At 40.8% G+C, this 21,704-nt stretch overlaps 1 protein-coding gene across 1 annotated transcript in view; it reads right to left on the bottom strand.

The window, feature by feature from the left end:
* The window catches only part of IMPG2 (interphotoreceptor matrix proteoglycan 2), a 66,250-nt gene that overhangs the window by 35,945 nt on the left and 8,601 nt on the right, over positions 1-21,704 (bottom strand). Inside the window, exons 5-6 of the mRNA XM_086622850.1 lie at positions 19,266-19,526; positions 9,268-9,434 (exon numbers count right to left, since the gene is read on the bottom strand). Coding sequence (XP_086478976.1) covers positions 9,268-9,434; positions 19,266-19,526 — 428 coding nt within the window. The remainder of the gene's footprint in view (positions 1-9,267; positions 9,435-19,265; positions 19,527-21,704) is intronic.

The following is a 21,704-nucleotide window of genomic DNA, read 5'->3' on the forward strand; positions in this document are numbered from 1 at the left end:
AAAGCAATTATATAGGATACTCTTGTCTGATCCTAAGAGACAATCGCTATGCCCAGAAGACAAAATACCTCGGAGATAATTCCAGGCAGGAGAAAAAGGTGGAGGAAATGTCAAGGAGATCTTAATCTCATATTAGTTTAATCCCATCTGTGTAGGATTGTACCACGCATGTTTGATTTAACCCACCTGTACACATCATTTCCAACAGGAAAGTCATACCAAGAAACGATTCTCTCTTTGCCTGTCCTGATTGCCCACCACGGTGCGTGGCAGAATCACACTCTCACAGAGGCACAGCCAAAGCACTGGGGGGAACCCAAGGAGATGGATGACAATGTCCAGAACCGAAGCTGGAGGGAAAGGCCAGGATGGAGAGCAGTGCTCTGAGGCACAGCCCTGACAGATAAGGTGAAAATATGGTCTACCGTGAGGCAAGAGGAGAGACAGCAGGGAAAGCTTAGTGGAACAGAAATTGTTTTAGCCATGTTCAACTTGAAATGAAGGCTGGAGATCCATGGTAAGGGTCAGAAACAAGCTAAGGGCCCAGTCTGTCCAGGTGGAATCAGCTCCACAGCAGAAGTAAACTCTCAACACAGAAGTGATTGTTCAGAGAGTGTTAGGCAGTGCTATCTAGAAACAAGGTGAAAAACAGGGAAAACAAGCAAAAAACACAGATTTGCAGAGTAAAGGAGCTGATCGGACAAGGATGATGAAGATGAAGCATCGGTTCTGAGCTCTGCCTGGAAAGAAATGAGCACAGGCTTCACGGCTGAACTTCTCTGCTGTGCCAGGTGTAAAAAAGAGACTGAAAAGGAAGATTTAGGCTGGAACTGGAGGATAGTGACCAGAGAGAGAATTAACACAGAAAGAGCTTAAGAGATGAAAGGGAGATGAGGCAAGATTTGGAGAAGCAATTAATCTGTTTTCATATATGTGGTGAAGGTTTGAGGTTTTTTAAGTCAGAGGAGGCTAAAACTTGCAATGCAAAAAGAAAGAGCCAAAGTCAACAGGAGAATAGTGAGTGTGGGGATAAGAAAGAGGGTGAAGGAAATCTGACATAATGGCTCAAAGGAGGGCAACAGAAGAAATTTTTCTGCATCCATAAGAGGGCGGTGGAGGGTGTGAAAGAACAGATGAAAACTGCCTTTTAACAGATTTAGAAGAAACCGGAGATGTTCTACGCAAAGAAAGAAGTGTTTAGGTATCTACATCAGCAATCAAAAAGATACTAGAAAGTGTGATTAGGACATTTCATTAAACAGAGAAAGACAATGGTTAGCAAGGAAGATCACAGAATAGGAAAGGAGAAACAGCAGAAGACATCTTTCTGCCTCAGAGGAACCTTAGGAAGACAAAATCTGAGTGACATGATCAGAAACTACAGCACTGGTAGTAAATGGTTTCAAAAGATTCCTGTCATTGAGGTGCTACTATGTCCCACCCCTGAATACAGCTCAGAATTCAGGAAAAATCATGTATTTTACATTGCTAAGTGCCCATCGCAGCATACAAAGAAAGTGGTTTTTTATGCTACACATTAAGGCACCCTAAGGTGGCGTTGCCTTCCACCCCTTTCATCCTAGTCTCCCTCACTGAGCAGTCAGTCTGTGACACACTGAAACAGACAGAAACATAGAATGGTTTGGGTTGGAAGGGACCTCAAAGATCATCTTGTTCCAACCCCTCTGCCATGGGCAGGGAAACCCTCCACTACACCAGGTTGCTCAAAGCCTCAACCAACCTGGCCTTGAACACCTCCAGGGATGGGGCATCTACAACTTCTCTGGGCAACCTGTTCCACTGCCTCACCACCCTCATTGTAAAATTTTCTTCCTTAGATCTAATCTCAATCTCCCCTCTTTCAGTTCAAAGCCATCACCCCTTGTCCTATCACTACATGTTCTTGTAAAAAGTCCCTCTCCAGCTTTCTTGTAGTCCCCCTATCGGTACTGGCAGGCTGCTAGAAGGTCTCCCCAGAGCCTTCTCTTCTCCAGGCTAAACAACTCCGACTCACTCAGCCTGTCTTCATAGAACAGGTGCTCCAGCCCTCGGATAGAGCTGCTGATGGGCTTAAAAGTCAATACTAAAACTAACGTACTGCTGAGTCAAAGCAGTTGCAGGTTTTGTTTCTTGGCCCAGGAGCTTTTCGAGTTGACTTTTGGTAGGTGAGCACCTCCTGTCATTGTTATAGGGATTGCTGGGGAAACTGCGTGACTTTTGGTTCTCAAAGCTGTACTACAAACTCCTTTCCACAGCTGTCAGCCTAACTCCTGGATCTCAGCCTCACCAAAAGGTGTGCACAGCACAAATCTCCCTCTCACCATCACCCCAAAAAAATAACCACACAGTCCTGCTTCCTTTGGAAAGGATTCATGACCTAATCCATGTTTTCACCACTTTATTTGCCCAACACTCCTCAGATATGCTTTGTTATACATGTTGGGCTGCATATGAACCCCCAGCAGGTACAGGTGAGTATCTGCACGATGACTTAAGCTACGTGAGCTCCCTTAATTCTTCGTTTCTCATGACAGCTTCTCTCAACATGCTTGGTTGTCACAGATTGTCATGAGATCTAGAATTCATTAAAACTTTGTTTTCTGAAATTTGACTGAAGTTTGGAGAAATAGAGATTGGGACACAATCTGCCATAAAGGATGGTTTTACCCTATTACATGCCCACACTGGAAATGCAGAATGCAGACAGAACTTTACAATGGGAGCACAGCAGCATCAGGCTTTAAGCTGCATTTTGCTGTGGACTTGGAAAGGAGATTCTGCTTGTATTGGAAAGGTGAGGGTCTATTCCATTAGAGTCTCTTGGTAAAACATAAATGTCCTGAATTCTCCAGGAACTGTAAAACATTAAGTTTCAGGATTTCGGTGAACTAAAATGACAAAAATCAAGCAAGCAAGTTGGTGGGCTTCTTTGCTTGCTTTAAGTGCCTTGATGAACAGAAAAGTCACAACAACTATCTCAGCTCTCCATGACTTAACTGGATGTGTGGCAATTAAACAGATGAAGTATGACCATCAGCACTTTAGGTCCTCTCCATCCACCACGGAATATTATTAAATCCATTTCAAGGCATCCACTGCACTAACAATTCAAAGACTAGTTGTCTAGGGACTGCTGAGTAGTTGTGCTTCATCGCCACGTGGGAAAAAGCTCTATGCAGACAGAAACCAGGGTTAAGCAGCAGGCCTGGCCCTGACTTGTGTGTCTTGCTCCACGGAGAAGTTACTCCTTCGCCTTAATCTGCATTTCCTCTCTTTGCTCAGGTCTTTTCTCTCTCTTGGGAATAAGGACTCTGAGACTGCCACAAATAATAAATGGCCAAAGGATGGGGAATCATGGAATTAGGAGACCCTCACATATTCTGCTGTTATTGTTGTTGTTCTGTTTGGTAGGCACATCAGTGTGGGTTAGGTTCAGAGCACACTGGCAATCAAGAGAGTATTAAACAAGAGGCTGTAAGACTGCTCAAAATATTCACCCAAGAAAATCTCCAACACTTTTTTTTCCCCACAGCCAAAGGCAAACTTCAAAATGTCAGCATGTGCTACAGCTAAATGTTATAATACAGTCTGTATTACAACAACAGCAGAAGTCTTATGCTGGACATGCACGTGTGTCTTATTCCCTTGTTTTCTGTGATACAACATCAGGCTAATGAAGAAAATGGGAAGTAAAAAAAATTTATAACCATGACTTAGTAAAGATTGGGTTTTATTCACTAGGAGGGAATTCTATTTTTCTTTCCATCCTCTTCTAATCACAATACATTTATGAATTATATTCATAAAAAGACCTGACATTGTTTCTTGCTATATAAGCATACATACTACTAGTCAATGTGAAATCACCTGAGGCTCCCTAAAAAATGTAAGCAATCAAGGTATCTGCAAGGTAAAAGGTACTCACCAGTATCCTTCAACAGAAGCTGAGTTTTTACAGTGTATTCTGTACATTGTGGTTTTGCTTTAGATTTTAAGGAACACAAACTATATAAGAATGTTCTTGACTTCCCATCTACTGTTTTAAACCTCTTGAAAATATCTTTGTTCTTACTACCACTCCACATTTTTCACACCTGTTCTTTTAACTTTTGCTCCTTCACACTTCAACGCTCAGTGCAGCACCTTCTGATGCAAGCTGTACAAAATGTCGTTTCCAAATTCTTAGATTAATTGCTCTGTATATGCTCCAGATTGGTGAGCCTCAAGGTGTGCAAAATTTAATTTAGGCACCACAAAGCCACTGATTTTCTGAACTTTCCACATCTCCAACAAATAAACTTTGGAAGAGCGTCTGGTCAGTGTGGTGCATCTTTTCCAGCCGCATTCTGGCTGAAACAGTAGCACAGCTTTGTGTTGTTGAAACTAAAAGGATTGAAAAAAGGAAAAAAAGACCTTACACAGGAATTGAGGCTTTAGTCCACCTAGCTTGATTTCTTCTTCCTAATCACTGTCCTCTGTGGAAGTTGTATGAAGCTCCAAAAACTGGAGAGGAACCTTAAGAGATCTCTCAGCATGCTAAGGAGACACAGTAGATAACCTGTCTACAAAAAGTGTTATTTTGACTGTTAAAGTATCAATTATCCAGTATCCAGTTATCAGTTACAATCTGCAATAAGTTCATTGTCCAGAAATATTACAAATAGAAGAGAAAAATTCCAACTTTGTCCCCAACACCTTTGCTCAGCCCTAGCGGGTCACAAAGGAAGCAGAAGTTTGTACTGCTCTGCTGAAGCTCTTGGATGTGAGGATGAGGCACTGCTGGTCTAGCTTGGGATCCCACCTCACACCCACACCAGCTCCTGACTGCATGCCTGGTGAGCGCGTCCCAGCAGTGAAAAGAAGAAACAAGGGAAGCATTGGCAACTGACTGTCCTGTCTCCTTATTTCTGTAAGGATAGGATGCATATGAAAATTCAAGCGTCTGGTTTCATTTCATACGGCAAGCTGCACAGAATTAAAGAAAAATTGCAGAAAAAAACAGGCACGCAAGCCATTTTTTGGTAGCTAAAAAAACCTCCTTGAAGAATCGCCAGAACTCACAGAAGAAAAAAAAAAGTCTTCTCTAAAAGACAGAAAAAGCAGGAAAGCAGGTGTCAAAACAGTTTGACTAGCTACTCCAGAACTGCCGCATTATTGCAGTAATTTATAAAGTAAAAAAACGTGCCCAGCAGCTATATGGGCATCTTACAAAGAATATCATATGCCAGCTGTAAATGCTCCTATGAAGAGCACAGATTGTGCTGGTTTGGCAGCAGTGCTTCAATCTTGTAGCAAGAAGTACAAGGCTCCTAGGAAATCAATAGCTACTTTTGCTTGTGTTTTCGTCTCTTGGATTTTTCAGAAATTATCTAGCAAAAGCATGACCACAGCTACAGTCACAAGGCAAAGTGGGGGCAAATTTTGGCAATATCAGAATTCCAGACACACATATCTCAAAGTGTAGAACAACCAAGTGAATGGGATGAATCAGAACATTCTACTTAATACAGAGTTGTTACTCTCCCCCTGAAATACAGCTACACAGTAAGGAGGAGCACAAGAAGAGTTAATTTATACGAAGGAAGGTTTATATGAAGAAATACACTGCAAAAAAAGCTTCCCTTTGGGTTAGAATTAACTTCTTTTCCATTTCTGCCAAGATTTGAAAAGAGATGGAGGGATAACATAATCTCACACTTCGTAAATCTACTTAATATCCAAATAAATCAGTTAGGCTTGTATTTATCCTACGCAAAGTACTTTCATTTAACATGATCACACAGAAAGTAAAATGAAAGAATTTGGGGAGAAAAAAACAGTATTTAAAATATTTTTTTATGGTTGCCATAAATCTGTAAAGCTGTTCGGCTGCTCCTTCCGAAAAGTTGGGAGGTGATTTGCTATAAGAACCTGATGAAAACCTAATATACGTATTATTGCACAACATGCATATACACACGCGTGTGCAGGCAATCCCACAGAGGCACCCCTCAATGCTACGAGACAGCATATGGCACATAGGCTGCCTCCTGAGGCACGCCTCCCCCACCAGTAGAAGCCATCTGACAGCAGAAGAGCCAATTCCAGCTATGTATGCCTTCACCCTCACCAAATCAGTCAAGTCTTCTTGACAGACTACTACAGACTGAACAACATTTTTCCTGAAGGAATAAGTATGAGAGCTGGGACCAGAGCTGCTCTAAGCTCCAGCTGATAAGCAGTAAGAAAGTGTGTTGAAAGCAAAAGAAATAGAATTTTTCCTTACATGAACTAAGCCATGCTGGAACAGATACTGCAACACCTGTAGGTGTGTGACAGCGATTACCAGGGATTAGGGGAAAGGGTAAGAAATAAAACCAGAAAGGCAGACTAATAAAGAGCCATTTAATTACACTACTCAAAACAGAAACTCCACACTACAACAAAAACGGGATGAAAGCAATCATTTTGCTGAATTATAGTTTACTGAGGGCAAACCCCACAGGGTTTTTTTTGCCTAATTTTCAGATATACAGAAAACTCCTTTTGAGAGAGACAAAATTCATGGCATACATAAATTCTAAAAATTGAATTTCATGTTGCCATCTACCAAAAAGTAACATAGAGAGATGCTCTAGAATAAGACTGCCCAAAACTGCCAGCACACACAATACAAAAGAGGTGGCAGATCAATGCTATGGCAGTTATATCCAATATACACCAACAGAAAAGCTGAAATACTTTGATCAGCTGCAAGCTCTAAACCAAACTCTTGAAATTAACCACAGATGATTCACAGACACACTGGAGAGCAGAGGAAGATTAGAAGCAAGTGGTATTTAATGAGGCGTGTAATGATCAGATAAAGAACCACCGCCAACCACACACAGCTGCTTTTCTACAGTGCCAGGCAGAAGTGAGCCTTCCCTTCAAGCAGTCCAGAGTGTGGACTATTCACACGTATCATGCATGCATGCTACAAAGTACTGTGCACACTGTGAAACGATGGCAGCCCTTTGGTGACAAGTGCTCAGAACTGTGTAGATCAAACCTAAGGAATGAAAAAACAAAATATGGCAACAGCTGACCATGAACAAATGAACATAGAATCATAGAATAGCATAGGCTGGAAGGGACCTTAGAGATCATCTAATCCAACCTCCCTGTCATGGGCAGGGAATGTAATGTAATGAGAGAAAAAAAATCCCACAAGTAAGGGAAAGGCTTGGCCATACAACTTGGTCAACTTAGCTAGTGAAAGTGGAAAGAACAAGATGGTAGGACACAGTGCTTTAGAAAGTGCGCTTGGTCACACAGCTCTTACCACCACATCAGACTGGAGCAAGCAACCAGCAGGAGGAAGGATGTTCTTAAAAGCAGAGTCATAACCGCTGCATCTGTTTGGACTTAATGTTCTCAGAGCTGCTTTAAAGAGGTTTCACACTCTGACAAGCATTTTGTGCATGAGCACACATGAGAAAGAGTGAGTCAGTACTAGAGTTAGCAATTAAATCCACACTCTGACCTACATGTTTAAAAATACACCATCAGACCTTTCGAAGCCGACTGATTGGAGATGGGATAGAGCACTCTTGCACTTTGTCTTTGGTTCAAATTTAAATTGAGTTCAGGCTTTTATTTCAAAAAAATCACCTGATAGATTTGTGACATTCTATGCGAAACGCAGTGGTGACAGCATTCAATCCCCCTTAACACAGACCAGTCTCCCATCAAATCAGCCCAACAACTGTCCCCTTTTACCAACTGTGCTGAAAGCAACTAGAAGGATGAACAGTCCTGTTCCACAATACTGCAATGCTGACAGGAATATACCCATCTAGAGAAGAAAGGAAACCTAAATGACACATAAGCCATCTGAATAAATCATCAAACACAGGGCACTTTATCTGACTCCACGGTAATGCTGACGGGCCATGATGCATCACTGCTTTCAAGAATCATCCCGATTTCTTTTAATAAACTCTCCCTGTAGATCATCACACTATCAAAATCTTACATAAAGCAATGATGCATTCACTATGCACATAAAAAGTTCACATGAATTTTACTTGTCTCCATCTTTTTGCAAAGTCTTCTAAGGACAACAGTACCATCAGACATCACAGAAGCAAAAGTCAGCTAGCACCATCCGTGAAGACTAACATGCAGGCTCAGGAAAAAAACCTCTCTCCATTATCCACAGCAGTTTTCATACTCACATTCCCTAGTGCGCATTCCTAGCATAGAAGCCCATAAAAAAGCATAGAGGAAAAACATCAGCACACCCATACTAGCAGAACATTACTGATTCTATGGGATCATCCATTTAAGACTTATCCTAAGTTTCATAAAACTACTCATCCATTAGCTTGCAAAAATAGAAGAGATTGTAATCCTAAAGAAGATCCATAAACCATCACATATTTTAAGACAGCCTTTTATCCAGAGAAATTAAGATATCGACCGTATCTTAGATATGTACAAAGTCGAGCACTTAATTCCGTAGTAAAGTCTTCATTTTAAAATTCACAAACTCCTGAAAAGCAACTTATATATTTCATTTGAGACAGGCTTCTTTAGTTTAGTTTAATGCTCCTTTTATTTGCTTTAAGCTAAAACAAGCTTGCTTCAACTGAAATAGCAGAGAATGTAACAACATATTCAGCAATTTTTTCATTAAATTGTTTTACACTTGTACTCTGATTTTAACCTCTGCAACTTCCCACAGTGACAATGTTATCAGTTGCCTTCACAGGACACCAAAGCTTTTTATATTTACAGCCACACTCATTTCAGTCAGGCTGCAGTGCACAGATGTCACAAACTCACAGCAAAATAAAACATCAAACAGATAATTTTGCCAAATGTCTTGATAGCGTCAGAAACACGGCTCAGAACTTTCCGGTTCCAAGTGCCATTTGAATTGAAGGCATCTCCACGTGCTGTTCAAAGCAGGAAGGCTGCTACAAGCCATAGAGGGTAACGTGCCACAGCCTGCCTCACGTCATGCTGCCATTTCAGACAAGAGGTCTAGATATCATCTACTTGTATGGAACACTACCTACTGAAGGCAGCATTCTCTTCATCATTGTTGCTTTCTCCTCCATCAAATCAGCTACAACGTTGATTTCGGAACTGATGTCAGAACCACAGATCCAAGAGCTGGGACGCTCATGCCTGTCCATTTTAAGTGCTCCACATTACCACCTGCCATATGCCAAGCTGCATGGAGCACTGGGACATTATGCCCTTGCTTATGAGAAATCACCAACCAAGTGCTGCACCCACCTTCACAATCAGACTCCGGTGCTCCTCAGACTGACTGAAGTTTGTGCCCATTTCAAAGATGCTCATTGTTCCTTCCTCACACAGGCTCATCCAGGTGTGGTATTCTTCACGCTCTGGCAGTCTATCCCAGAATGTCTTGAAGACCTCCCAGACTGTTTCCTGACACACTGAAGGCACAAGAAAGATCTGGTGTTAGTACAACAGGAGTGCTTCCATGGCATGAGTGGCCAGGATAGTACCATCAAATGTTGTATGCTTTTCAGTACATTAGTATGCAGAATACGGTGACTATACACCTACATGTAAGCATCTAAGGTATTGAAGGGAATGACAATGAAGATTTGGTGGGTCTTCCACACTCATACTACTTCCTTCTCTGATTTTTTTAATTGAAGTAATTAATTACTTCACTAAGGAAAAAAAAAAAAGAGAGCAAGAGAGAACGCACTTGTCTCCTAACAACCATCAAGAACAACAGTATTTTCACTGAGTGAAACTGCCCTTGATCAATGGGTCAAATTTTTAGAAAATTTAGAAAGCCAAAATAGCACGGCACATGTCCTCACAGATAGTAGAGCTGGGGCTTAATTTGTGAGAACAATGGTTGCACTGATCAAAGTTTTAGAGGCTCAACTAGTAACAATTCCTTTGGACTCACCTTTAAATGGAATTTAAAATAAGTTTTAGAAATTATAATTGCATTAATAATTTGAAAAACAAGGCAAGATGATGACACAGTAACGCAATATGGTAAGAACTAAGTCAACCTCCAACCCTACTGCATGTATGCAATGAGAAAGAACTAGACATCTCTGACTGAACGGACAGTCTGTGAACTAAGGGTTAAATTATCTTGTACTACACCAGCTGCTTTAACCTCCCTATCTTGCTTGTGCTCTTTGCCAATCAGAGCAGTTGGTCACATAATGCTCAAGCAAGAACCTCTCTGTGACCCAGGATAACTGGAAGAGAGAAAGATTTACAGGATTTTCCTTATGTCCTGGAAGAGAACAGTGTCAAAAGGAGAACAACTCTAAAAATCACTCGCAGCAGCTGCCAGTCTGGAGTAGTAGCAGACAAACCTGCTTTTTGGCCTTAATCGGATTTCACTACTTATATATATATACAGTCCAGCAGAGAAACGCTTTGCACTCAGGGAAAGTCTTGACATCATAAGCAAGACCCTACAGGAGAATGACCATGCATCTATCTTTGGAAAGTCATTTTCCTCAATCAGCTTAAAAATACACTCCAGGCTGCCAAAACCAGTACCTCACTGCTACTTCTTCTTGATACTCTGTATTCTGAGTTCCAAAGTCAATTAAACTTACTTGTTTAGAACTTAACACATAGATCACATATGGAAACACACCTTCATTCAGCCAAGAGACGGACGTTTTCCTTCAATGCAAAGGTTTTATAAATAACAACCTTAAAGAACTGTTTCACATGCAGTAGCACCCTGAAAGCTTAGCTGATTCCGTCACGCTGGATGGCACCGGGCAGAAAAAGCTCTTTTCTCCACCCCGAATTTCAGTTTATCAGAGCACTTGAGACCATTTCTCTGTTGTGGAACTCTACATATACACAGGCATCTCTCATTTCCATGCCACATTCCCAACAGCTTCCCTACGTGGAGATTACCCTTGTATCTCATTTGACATGTATGGCCAGAGAGGAATGCAGCAGCTGAGGAAGCAAACTCTCCAAGGCAGAGACCACGTTTCCACATGACCTCTGCACAGACCTCAGGCAAAGAAGCCGTAATCCTGCTCTGGGATTTCTGGATCCTGCTGGAGCACTAATAAGCTTCCTGAAGCACAATGACATCTGTAGTATCCTCTCTACCATCCCCCTCCTAAAAGCCAGGCATTCAGGAAAAGACCAAAGTCTGGTTTCAAATCCAGAAGCTGACACTAGGAATATGGCATTCTGATTTCTTCAGGAGGTATTTGTATCCTGCATTCCAACTAATGGATCCTGCACTCCAGCTGCAACATTGCACAGCAACAATCCTGCAATGAGATTACTCTCTGTGCCTCGGATAAGTCTTCGGCAGGCTATCAGTAAGAGTTGAAGCTCTGGCAATAGCTTGCAAATACATTGCAGTGGCACTGTCTAATCCCACACTTTTCCAGTGGCAACAGGCAAAGGACTGGCTTTCCAGTTGCAAGTAATAATTGGCAGTAACAATTGAAGGCAGTTTTCCTTAATGCTCTTAAATAAGTTTAATCTCTTCTTTAAAATAAACATGATGAGACACTGTCTTGCCTGAATACAAGCTGCTGCTGTGTGAACAGTTGTCTCAATCAGCTCCCAATAGATTAAGGATTTGCTCTGTGTCCTTTCATTTGGAATTAGACACCCCACTGAATTCCGATCCCAAAGGCTTTGTGCCATCTGTGGGCTCCAAGCCCATTAATCAGACCTAAGCTGTCAGAACAGGGTCATATTTTCTGTGGAACAAGGAAAGAAGATGCAGATAAGGAGCCACATTCCATCCTCTCTAGCCTGGGTCCTATCCAGCCGTTTCCACTGCAGCAAACAGCAACAAGTTGGACAACGTGGTGCAAATTGCTTCCATATTCAGAAGGAAAAGGCTGACCCATTTCTTCCTCCTGAGTAGTCAGAGTTTGTTAGTTCTGACACCCAGGGAGGGATTAAAAACCCAGGCAAATATCTACCACAACTGCCATTTAAACACTTCCGTTAGCCTTACCCAGGAAACTGCGTCCTGAGCCGTGGTGAGCTGCTCGCCAGACACAGTCACCCCGCAACCTTGCTGACACTCAGTCCATCTTGTCATTGCCCTCTTCATTCCAATTGGCCAGTTTGTAAAGCAGGGGATTGCTTTGCAGGATAACAAATCCAGGCTGTAAGGGCTCAACCCAAGAATCAGCCTCAGACATGCTTACCTAGATGGTGTTCAAGAGCACACTTGTAGCCTGGCTAGGAAAAGGAACAATTTTATTTCAGTCTTTCTTTCTTATACATCTTTTTCAATGCTTTGTAGTTAGATGAGAGTTGCTACTCCAAGCACAGAAAAAGAACAGCACAGTTTCTTCAGCATGGTTCAAATCACATTCATGTAAAGAAAGGAACAAGCATGATTCTGTCTCCCATCTCTCCTTCTGGTATGTCAAAGAGGGAGTAGCTCCTGTCATGGCTTCATTGACATGGCCACCCAGAGAACTGAAGAGACACCACCCGCACGGTGCATTCAAGTTCCCTAATAAATGTGATTAACCTCCTTTTAACTTGAAGGTGGAGCCTACCCCTGCAGCGGTTTTTTGACTATCTGCTGGTGGGGGAGGTTTTACAGCCTCCAACAAATTCTTAAAAACTCCTGTATAAGAAAAACATGTTTTTCATAACCAGATTATGAGCATTCTGAGACTCTGTAGACAAAACTTGGAGAAATAAAAACATAAAGTTAAACAGGACTTGACTGGAAGCTTCAGTAAGTAACTATACTCTACTGCATAAAAATAATTCACTATCTTTCTTTTCTGGCCTTCCAGCAACTTGCCAGTATCTGTGCCAGATAGACAGACTACACGTGCTGTGCCAGATAGACTATCTACAAGTGCTGACCATAAATGAAGCAACTTTTGACTAATATTTAAAATAGCAACTCTCTGAAATCAAAATAGAAAATAAAAGAAAATGAAAGTCAGGGGAGGAAAGATCCCAACAGATTCACCAGTAAGCTTTTTGACTAGCAATGTAACTTTGAATTTTAAGTACAAAATATTAAAGTAAATAGGGAATAGGAAAAAATTACAGCATCAGAGCTTATAATAAATTGACAGCAGCCCAACAGTTCAGAGTTATGACTGAAGCTGCTTGTTTAATACACTGTGCTCTGTTAACATACTCCAACTAAAACAAATCTGCTGTACAGGCTTTGAGTTATCATCTTTCCAGGAATCAGGTTTCTAAGACTAACTACACAACCCTTAAAAACCAACAGGCGAAGCAGCCAGCGCTGCCAGGGTCAGGAAGGAACTGCTGAGCAGACCCAGCCGTGCTGCCACGTGCCACCCCAACAGCAGATCAGCGCTCAGGGCACGTGGGAAGAGCCTGTCTTTATGGCTAGATCTCACGCCAGACTTTCACTAGCCTGCTACGGGGGTAGCCACAGGCACAGATATGTGGGACAGCATTAGCAACAGCGGGCCCTGGAGGAGACAGGATTTGTGATGAGGCCTCTAATCCCTGGCAAACAATACTGATTAAAAAAGCATCATAAAATCGAGATCAATCTCTTAAGGCAGTGAGCTAAGAGCCTTGAAGCTACACGTGGGTGGGAAGGTAAGCTCCTCTAGAAAATTACTTCCTTCATCCCACGGCTGCAGTAATAAATAACTTGTATTTCAGTGTTAACTGATCTCTCGGGTACTTTGTGATTTTCCTCTGAAGAATTAAAATGCTAAAAAATTAAGACTTAGGAGATAGAGAGACTCCCTGCTACGGAGCTGCGATCACTCCAGCTGTCTATAGGAAAGGAAGCAGGTATGCAGCAGATGTGGAACTCACTGACATGATAAACCAGAATTCAAACCAAGAACGCAAACCAGACGGCTTGTTCTGCAGTTTTTCTCCAAAGTACATTTTGCATGCACATACTACATTTTGCATGTAGTCCATCCTGAAATGCCTCAGAAATTCAAGTCACTTAATCCATCACTGAAATTATCATCTTCAAGGTGAGCGAGAGCACCAAGGCAGTAACAATGGAAAGAACAGCATGTTTGGCCCATGCCCTTTTGCAAACTTCCACTTGAGCAAGGTGTCACAGGCACTTAAAGTAGGCAAGGTCTCAACTTTTAAAGGCTATAACAGGTTTCAAAAGCTGCCTGAGAAAGTTGGTCATATAGTAAAACCATGTGAATCCCAGTATATTTACTCTGGAAGCAGAAACGTCCAGCCCTTGGGAGTTTATCTGCTTCAAATGTAGTGTTTACGCTCAAGTAATGCTTACAAATAATACAGAACATCCTGAAAAGTTTAAGATAACTTGTGTTTCAGCCAAAAAAATTCCACATAGTCAGGCACAACCTCTTTTCAGTCCTATAAATCTGTAGGAAGGAGTGGAAGAAAGTTTATTTGACGTTTCCTTTCCTAAAGACTTGATCGTTCTTTTCAAAACCTCCAGCTAAGATCTGCGATGAGATGATGTCACTCTCTCTGAAATTGCTCCCTCGCACACGCCTGGGTAGGACACACTGTCTCTGTGGTTCCAGCTTTACCATTCAGGATGCATTTATCTCTCAAACGAGAGACAATTAGCCTATTACACTCGTTCCCAGCTCAGGGATTTCTGAGGTTAACAGACAGAGCACCACACGACAGCGCCGGGCACCTAGTAGGGGGTAGGGTGGCTTTCTGGCCATTTGTGCAAGTGGGCAGTGCTGGAGCTTAATCCCAGTTAAATCCCATTAGTGCTTCTTAGGAGTTGAATCATGTACAGTGGCTAGGAGCACCGAATCAGGCTGAATATTCTATTTCAAGGCAACATGAGGCCAACTCCTGCTCCTCTCTAACAGCTCCTGCACAACTGAATGCCTTAGTTGCAAGTGGGTTTTGATACGGGCTACAGCGCCAGAGAGACTGCCTGACACCTCCTAAGAGATCTTTCCTCCAAAGACTTCGTTAGCACTCGCTAAACAAATGAATATACTCACATACAGAGAAATCACTTCATCTATTGCTGAAACGCTGCTGTGATTGGCTTATAACATAGCAACCCTTAAACAATATGCACAACAGACCAGGATTTTCAGTTAAAAATAGTGGAAAGGGAATTAGCTAATCCACAAGATTTCTTTCTTTGAACGCTGACATACTAAACTCTGGCATATCATCTATTCTCACCAATAATATTCCAGTAACTACAAAGGAGTGTCTTTCATGGGAAAAGTCAAGCTTTTTAGAAGCATATGCTGACATTTATTAATTCAAATGTAGAGGGAGACAGAACTAGACCTTCTACAAATAAACTTCAGAAATTTATTGGCTGAGTATGAGCCAAGGATGAGGGGAAACAAGGAGAAAAGGCACACTCAGACAGATACTTTATTTATTGTATGCTTGTTTAGCCAGGTATTTTTTATGACTTTTGACTGTTTGCTTTCATCATTATTCAGCAAAATTTGAATAATTTGTAACATTTAGGATTTCAGCATCAAATCGAAACTTCACTCTTAACTCTGTACATGTGCAGAACATTACATCATTATTTCTAATGCTTCAGTAAATTGATTTGAAGTGACCTAAGAAATGGGAAAATGAGAAAGCTAAGTGCTCTGCCCAAGATTATCAAATTTAGGGATTATAATCACGCATAGAACTTCATTCCTGAGAAATACCTTTTATTCTTTCCAAAGTACCAAAACGTCCTTGTTTCTCATCAGCTATGACATAATAGAATACGATCTACTTCCTCCTTTGGTCAGCATCTTTAGACACCTTCTTTAGATTTTCAGCTTTATCTGAAGCTCTGGCTGACAAGAACAGTTCTGGCAGAGAGACTAACTCATCTACTCTTGTGAAAAGAAGATGTACTCACTGACAAGCATACACTGAACTGTTTAAGACAGTGGATCACGTAGAAAAAAATGCAAACAGAATGCTACCTTTAGGAAAGGTAGCCACCAGAGTAATTACATCTCAGAAGTGGCAAAGAGCAGCAGTATTAACCCTGAACCTTGGTGTCAAAGTCCAGCAGTCTTTGTTTTACCCAGTTAACAGGTGTAGGACAGGGAAAACGGTGCAAGCCATGCCACCTTGCAATCCTTGTTTCTGTTTTACTGGCTAATTTGGCTTCCAAATCTATTGCAATTCCCGGCCTTCTACCAGCAATTTACACCAAGGGAATAGGACAGATTCACTGAATTGTCTGTGTAAGGAGACCTGTCACAACAGACTTTTGGTCTGAGTGGGTATGGCTATACTTCATATAATAATTTTTATTTAACAGGGGCTTGGGCTACCATCTTCCTGTCAGCAGTAAAGAACATCATTACTCATCATCAACATTGCTGTACACAGCACACTCACTGTCTGAAATCACACTGTTAGATTTCCACAAAACCTGTTTTGTGAAACCTCCAGCTGCCCATTGGACACACTTTGTGTTCATCACAACAGTCCAACTATGAACCATCACTAGTTTTACATCACTCTTCCAGCAGCAACCATAATATTGCTACCACTTAAAAGGACATGTGTTAAAAACACTCTGTAAGACTCACCTCATAGGCCTACAGTACCCAATCTATAAGCATCTACGACTGATTTTGTTTCTTTATATTCTAAGAAATTAAATACAAAGCCAGCCAACAGCAGCAAACTCCATATACAGCTACAAGAGATGCAGAAACTATATCATACCCGGGAGCACAGAGGCAATCATAATCCCAGATTCATCTCAAAAGAGACTGAAAAGAATATTTTCTGCTAATGTAAAACTCAGTTTGTTCTGCCATGTGATTGACTGTAGGAATAAATCAGCACTTGAGACATCTGCCTTCTAAATTGCAGATGTAGAGAAACAAGTAGAAAAACACCTCTATTCTTGGCTGGTGCTTCTGACTACTACAGTAATAATAACAACCACCAGTGAATAATCATACCAGTACTTAGACTTTCATATGCTGAAGGGTGCTACTGCTGTTTTAGAAAATATTAATTTTTCTCCAGATCCCTGTATTTTGCAGCCCTTTGATTTTTTTTTTTGATGATTGATTATATATTTATCATATCTCTCTATCTTGTATCTTTTTAAGGCTGAAAAAATCTAGATGATGTAGTCTGGGAAAAAAAAAGGCTGTATACTGTAAAGACTACAGCTATATGACATAAGCACTTGCTTAAAGCCTATGACAGAAACGTTAGTCAGTCAGTCTCTGACACTAATAGAGGCTTTAGCGAGCCAGCAAAAGTACATAAAGCTTGGAGCTACAGATGGAAAATTATATTCCCACCTGTTTTCTTCTAAGGTAGATACAGATAGAACAAATGTAACCTGGATGATCAGCACATGCAAATCTTTTCTTCTGACAAGCTCTTATATCAAAACAACAATAAACCTTTCCTTCCATGGTAGTGGCACTGCTTTTTGCTGATAGTAAAGTCAAACTAAGGGAAGAATAGACTGTATTGAAACCATCCTTTCCAGAGAAAGTACAGGATATTAAAGTCATTCCTTACTTCAACAGATACAGAATACAAAGAAGATCCTAAAAACGCAGATCGAAAAATCAACAGACTCTGTGTACCTTCATATTTATTCCCTTGTGGGGTCAGTTATTTTCCTAATCACTGACAGCAGCTGATCTCTGGAGTGCTAAAGAGTGACCACACTCTTTCCTAGGGCTATTTTGATGACAGTGCAGACAAGAAAGTCTGTCTCACTATTTATCACTCCACTGCTTCACCTAGGTAGTGAATACATTTTCAAGAAAAAGCTGATACATAACTCAATAACACTCAAAGAATGGCTTTACTGTGAATGAAAGTAACAGCATCATCAACTCTCTCTTCCCTCAGGTGTGTTTACTCAGGATGTGATTAACTAGACATCACCAAATACTTGTGGTGCAGCACATTGCTGCTAACAGAAGGAAGATGACAAATTGCTTGAACCCAACTTTGCTCAACTTTCTGCTAACTAAAGTCACCTCTGCTTCTTGCAGAGATCTTTTTCAAAAGTTTTAAGCTAAAAGTGCTAAGGGTAGTCATCATATCTCTGCTCAAGAAATCCTTGTGGATTTTGGAAGCCATAAGACCAGTAGGAAAGCAGATGGACTACTAGATTTTTGATTCAGCCTAGGACATTAAGTTGTAAATAAGCTTACGCAACTTAATTTACAGACTTTTCTTCTTTATTATCACTCACACTTCTGCTTACTCGGTATTGCCCTTACATACCCCTATCACAAATAGGGGTTAAAGCACGTAGTATGGATTCATTTCAAGCAAAACAAAGAACAGTTGAGTGCTACTGGGTGGACATAAACAAGAAGTTTGCAAAGCCTGTCAAAACTGTCTGTGAACGAGGCTCTGATCCCATATAATTCCACTTTGTTCCCCAAATACATTCTCTATGCTTACTTCTATGCAGACACTCAGCAGCTCCTGGTTTTACTTGTTTTTCACTGCTCTAAGTAAATAAATTGAGTTACCAGTGAGATTTTCTTCTACAGGCAATCAAAAAAGTCTCATTAAACATGTGTCTCTGAACACCTTTCCTTCTCCTGTAAGTGAGAGCAGCTCTTTCGCATTTCATCAAATACAGCAAATACATTAAGACACTAGGAACTGTTTGAATGCTGTAATACAGAGACACACGAATACCAGCAAGTGCTGCATGACCTCAATGCCCCATTCCGATGTTTACTGCTGTGATATTTCATCACATGAAAGAAGCTGTTACTGGGAATACTTCCATTTTTCAGAGAAATCTCCAATATGTCAACTTGTACATCTTAAAAGAAAGGCTTCATCTCTATTATACTGCAGCCTGATACACAGAGCCTGGCTTTCCAGGCACAAGAATACACTATGCTTTGCACAACCCGCCCTAGTCAAAAGCCACATCACACTGATGTCTCAGATGTGACTCTTTTCTGAAAGATCTCTCCGTGAATTCTGCTAGCATTTGAAGAACACTAAATATAAACAAGCTCCGCTGCCATTTAGCTAACCTGTATACAACACCTATTTTTCTTAGCATCCAAATTAAGAAAAAATGAGTAATTTTTAAACACTAACTGTGGTTAGGAACTGGGAGTTTTTATGATACACAAATGTAACCAGGCGGTTTTTTAGCTCAGAACAGCTCTCATAAGGATGATTACGAGAGAAAACCAAGTTTCTTGGGTAATAACATATTTCCTATGGCCTGGTATTTATTGTGTTTAAAAGCTTCATCTACTTTTCTTTAATAAATAAACATTCTTTATCAATTACCCATGAGACATACAATCACTTACCTCTCAGCCTGAAGTATTTCAGATGGTTGGCAATAGCCTGCTCAATAGATTCGTCAGGGCAGATCTTAATTCCACTGGGAAACAGAATGGACCGCTTCCTTCGTAACTGCAAATGCTGGTTGAACTGTTCAGCCTCCACAATGTCATTAAGTTTTTTCAACTCAGGTGGCAGAGAAGGGTTTGCCAACTGCCACCCACTGAGCTGAGGGGTTGGTGAGCTGTCTTTAGCCTGTTCTCCTTCTGTAGCTGAATAACCTTCTGCTGTAAAATTAAAATCACACATAAGTGTTTCTGATAACATAGTGATACAGTCATACCGATCTTAATGCTATTGCTCTGGTCCCTGAAGGACATAACTGCCCTTTTTTCTGTTAAAAAAACCTGTCTGTATGACTGCACTATTATAAACAACCTTAAGCTCTTTACAGCATCCCATCAAAAAATAACATAATGTAAAGCCCTAATTCTTTGAATGCTAATGTTTTGTGTTTAACCTGCCTTCTGTGATTTGGCTTAAGTCAATGGGACTGGGTTTGTGAATAAACATGTATTCGGAAGCTTTCAGGGCCAAGAATGAAATAAGTAATTAATTAATTAACAAGTTCCCTTTTTCCATGCTTTTTTTCCACGATAAACATTTATACTCCTTGCATCAAGACAGCTGCTTGAATTGACAGTTAGCAAGTACACCTTTCACCACCTAGAGACAGGTCCTTACTCGACTAGAGTGGGGAAAAAACAAAAAGGCAAAAAAAAGGCCTCATAAGCTTTAGCTTTTTTAAAATTCCCTCTTATGTTAGTTGTTCCACATGACTCCAGAGGAAACTTTACAGCTGAGAACAGGATGTGTCTCTTTGGTTTTAGTCTGACAGTCTAAGTCTCTACCCTCCACAGTCGGCAGTCAGTTGATCTGAAATTAGTTAATTCAACTTCCTTCTTTCACTTTTTCCGCAGAAAACATGACTGAAGAAGAATCACAATGAATCATTCATTAGAGAAAGAACAACAATAAGCGTGTGGCATTTTTCATTCCACAGATTATGATCTTATTCTGCAACTTCAAAGTCAATAGCACCTTTGACTTTGATGACTGAAAGGTGAAGAACATGGTTATTTTGATGGTGTATTAATAGTCAGGTCTAGCGCAGAAGACCGCCACCAGATGGTACATCAGAGGGCGAAGGGAACATCAAAAAAGGTCACTAAGGCAAAAGGCCAGTCTTTACCCAAACTGACACATATTCAGTGTGCATAAGCAGAAGACAGAACCTCACTTTTTAAGATATAATACAAAATTATTAACAACAAAAGGATCAAATAAAACATTTATCAGTAATTAATGTCTCTCAAAGCTGGAAAAAACTTGCCTCCTGTAGCTACGTTCTACACTCAAAACAACATAAATGTACAGTAATACCTCCTGGAAATCACTCTAGGTATTCCATATTTACACTGATATCAAAACACAGATTTGACCAAACATTTCTCTGTATTAGTTTCCTTTGTTATCATTAAAGCAGAAAGGTACTTTGATTTCTACACACTGCTATAGGTGAACTTTGAAAACAAGAATATGAATAAGATTTCTGCATTACCTGCAACTATTTGAAGATCACCTTTAATCATTCCCAAAACCAGAAGGCAAAGAAGCATTTTCCAAATGAAGCCAGACATACTTATTTGTGTCAAAAAACTCCAATATGCAAGTTAAAAAAAAGAAAACCCCTTTTGCTAAAAGAGCTGTTGTCTTTAACGTATCCTTGAATCAACCAAGAGCATTGCCCTTCTTGAAAATGTCTTGACGTCACTTATAATTATCTTTGGAAAAAACATTAGGTAAAAAAAGTCAACCAAGACATCCTGGGAATGTTCTTTTCAAAGACAGTGTTCCGCTTCAGTGAAGAAACAAGAAAAGCTGATGGAAGTAAACTCCTTGGAGTCAGCAGATGGACTGAGACAATTTTTTAATTTTAATCTGGCCAGCTAAGCTCTTTACCAGAGCTTGTCATACCATTAACAGACAGTCCAAACAAGGACAGCACCTTTCACGTTTAATTAACCACGTTTTTTCATTGGCCCTTCGATTTCTGCCGTTTTTAAAAATCATGCTGACCGCAAAACATCAGAAGGAGCACACTAGTCTCCAGTGGAAGGTCTCAATGCGTTTTGTCTTCTTCTCGTACGAACATATGTATCTAAAAATGCACTGAACTGCGTAAACACCGGCGCATACGTAGATGACACCGAAGCAATCTGTAGGATTGCTTCTTCTGGTGACAGAGCTAACACAACCCTGTGCTAAAGCAGACAATCTCGTGCTGTTACACCACTGTCCCCCGCACCCCAGAAGACATGATTCCCCCAAACATAACGTCAGGGCAAGTTGTGATCCTTCATCTCTCTTCAGGTATTATCTGACATGAGGAGCAGGAACAAATT

The sequence above is a fragment of the Tauraco erythrolophus genome, chromosome 1 (genome assembly GCF_009769465.1).
Source record: "Tauraco erythrolophus isolate bTauEry1 chromosome 1, bTauEry1.pri, whole genome shotgun sequence".
Taxonomy (NCBI): domain Eukaryota; kingdom Metazoa; phylum Chordata; class Aves; order Musophagiformes; family Musophagidae; genus Tauraco; species Tauraco erythrolophus.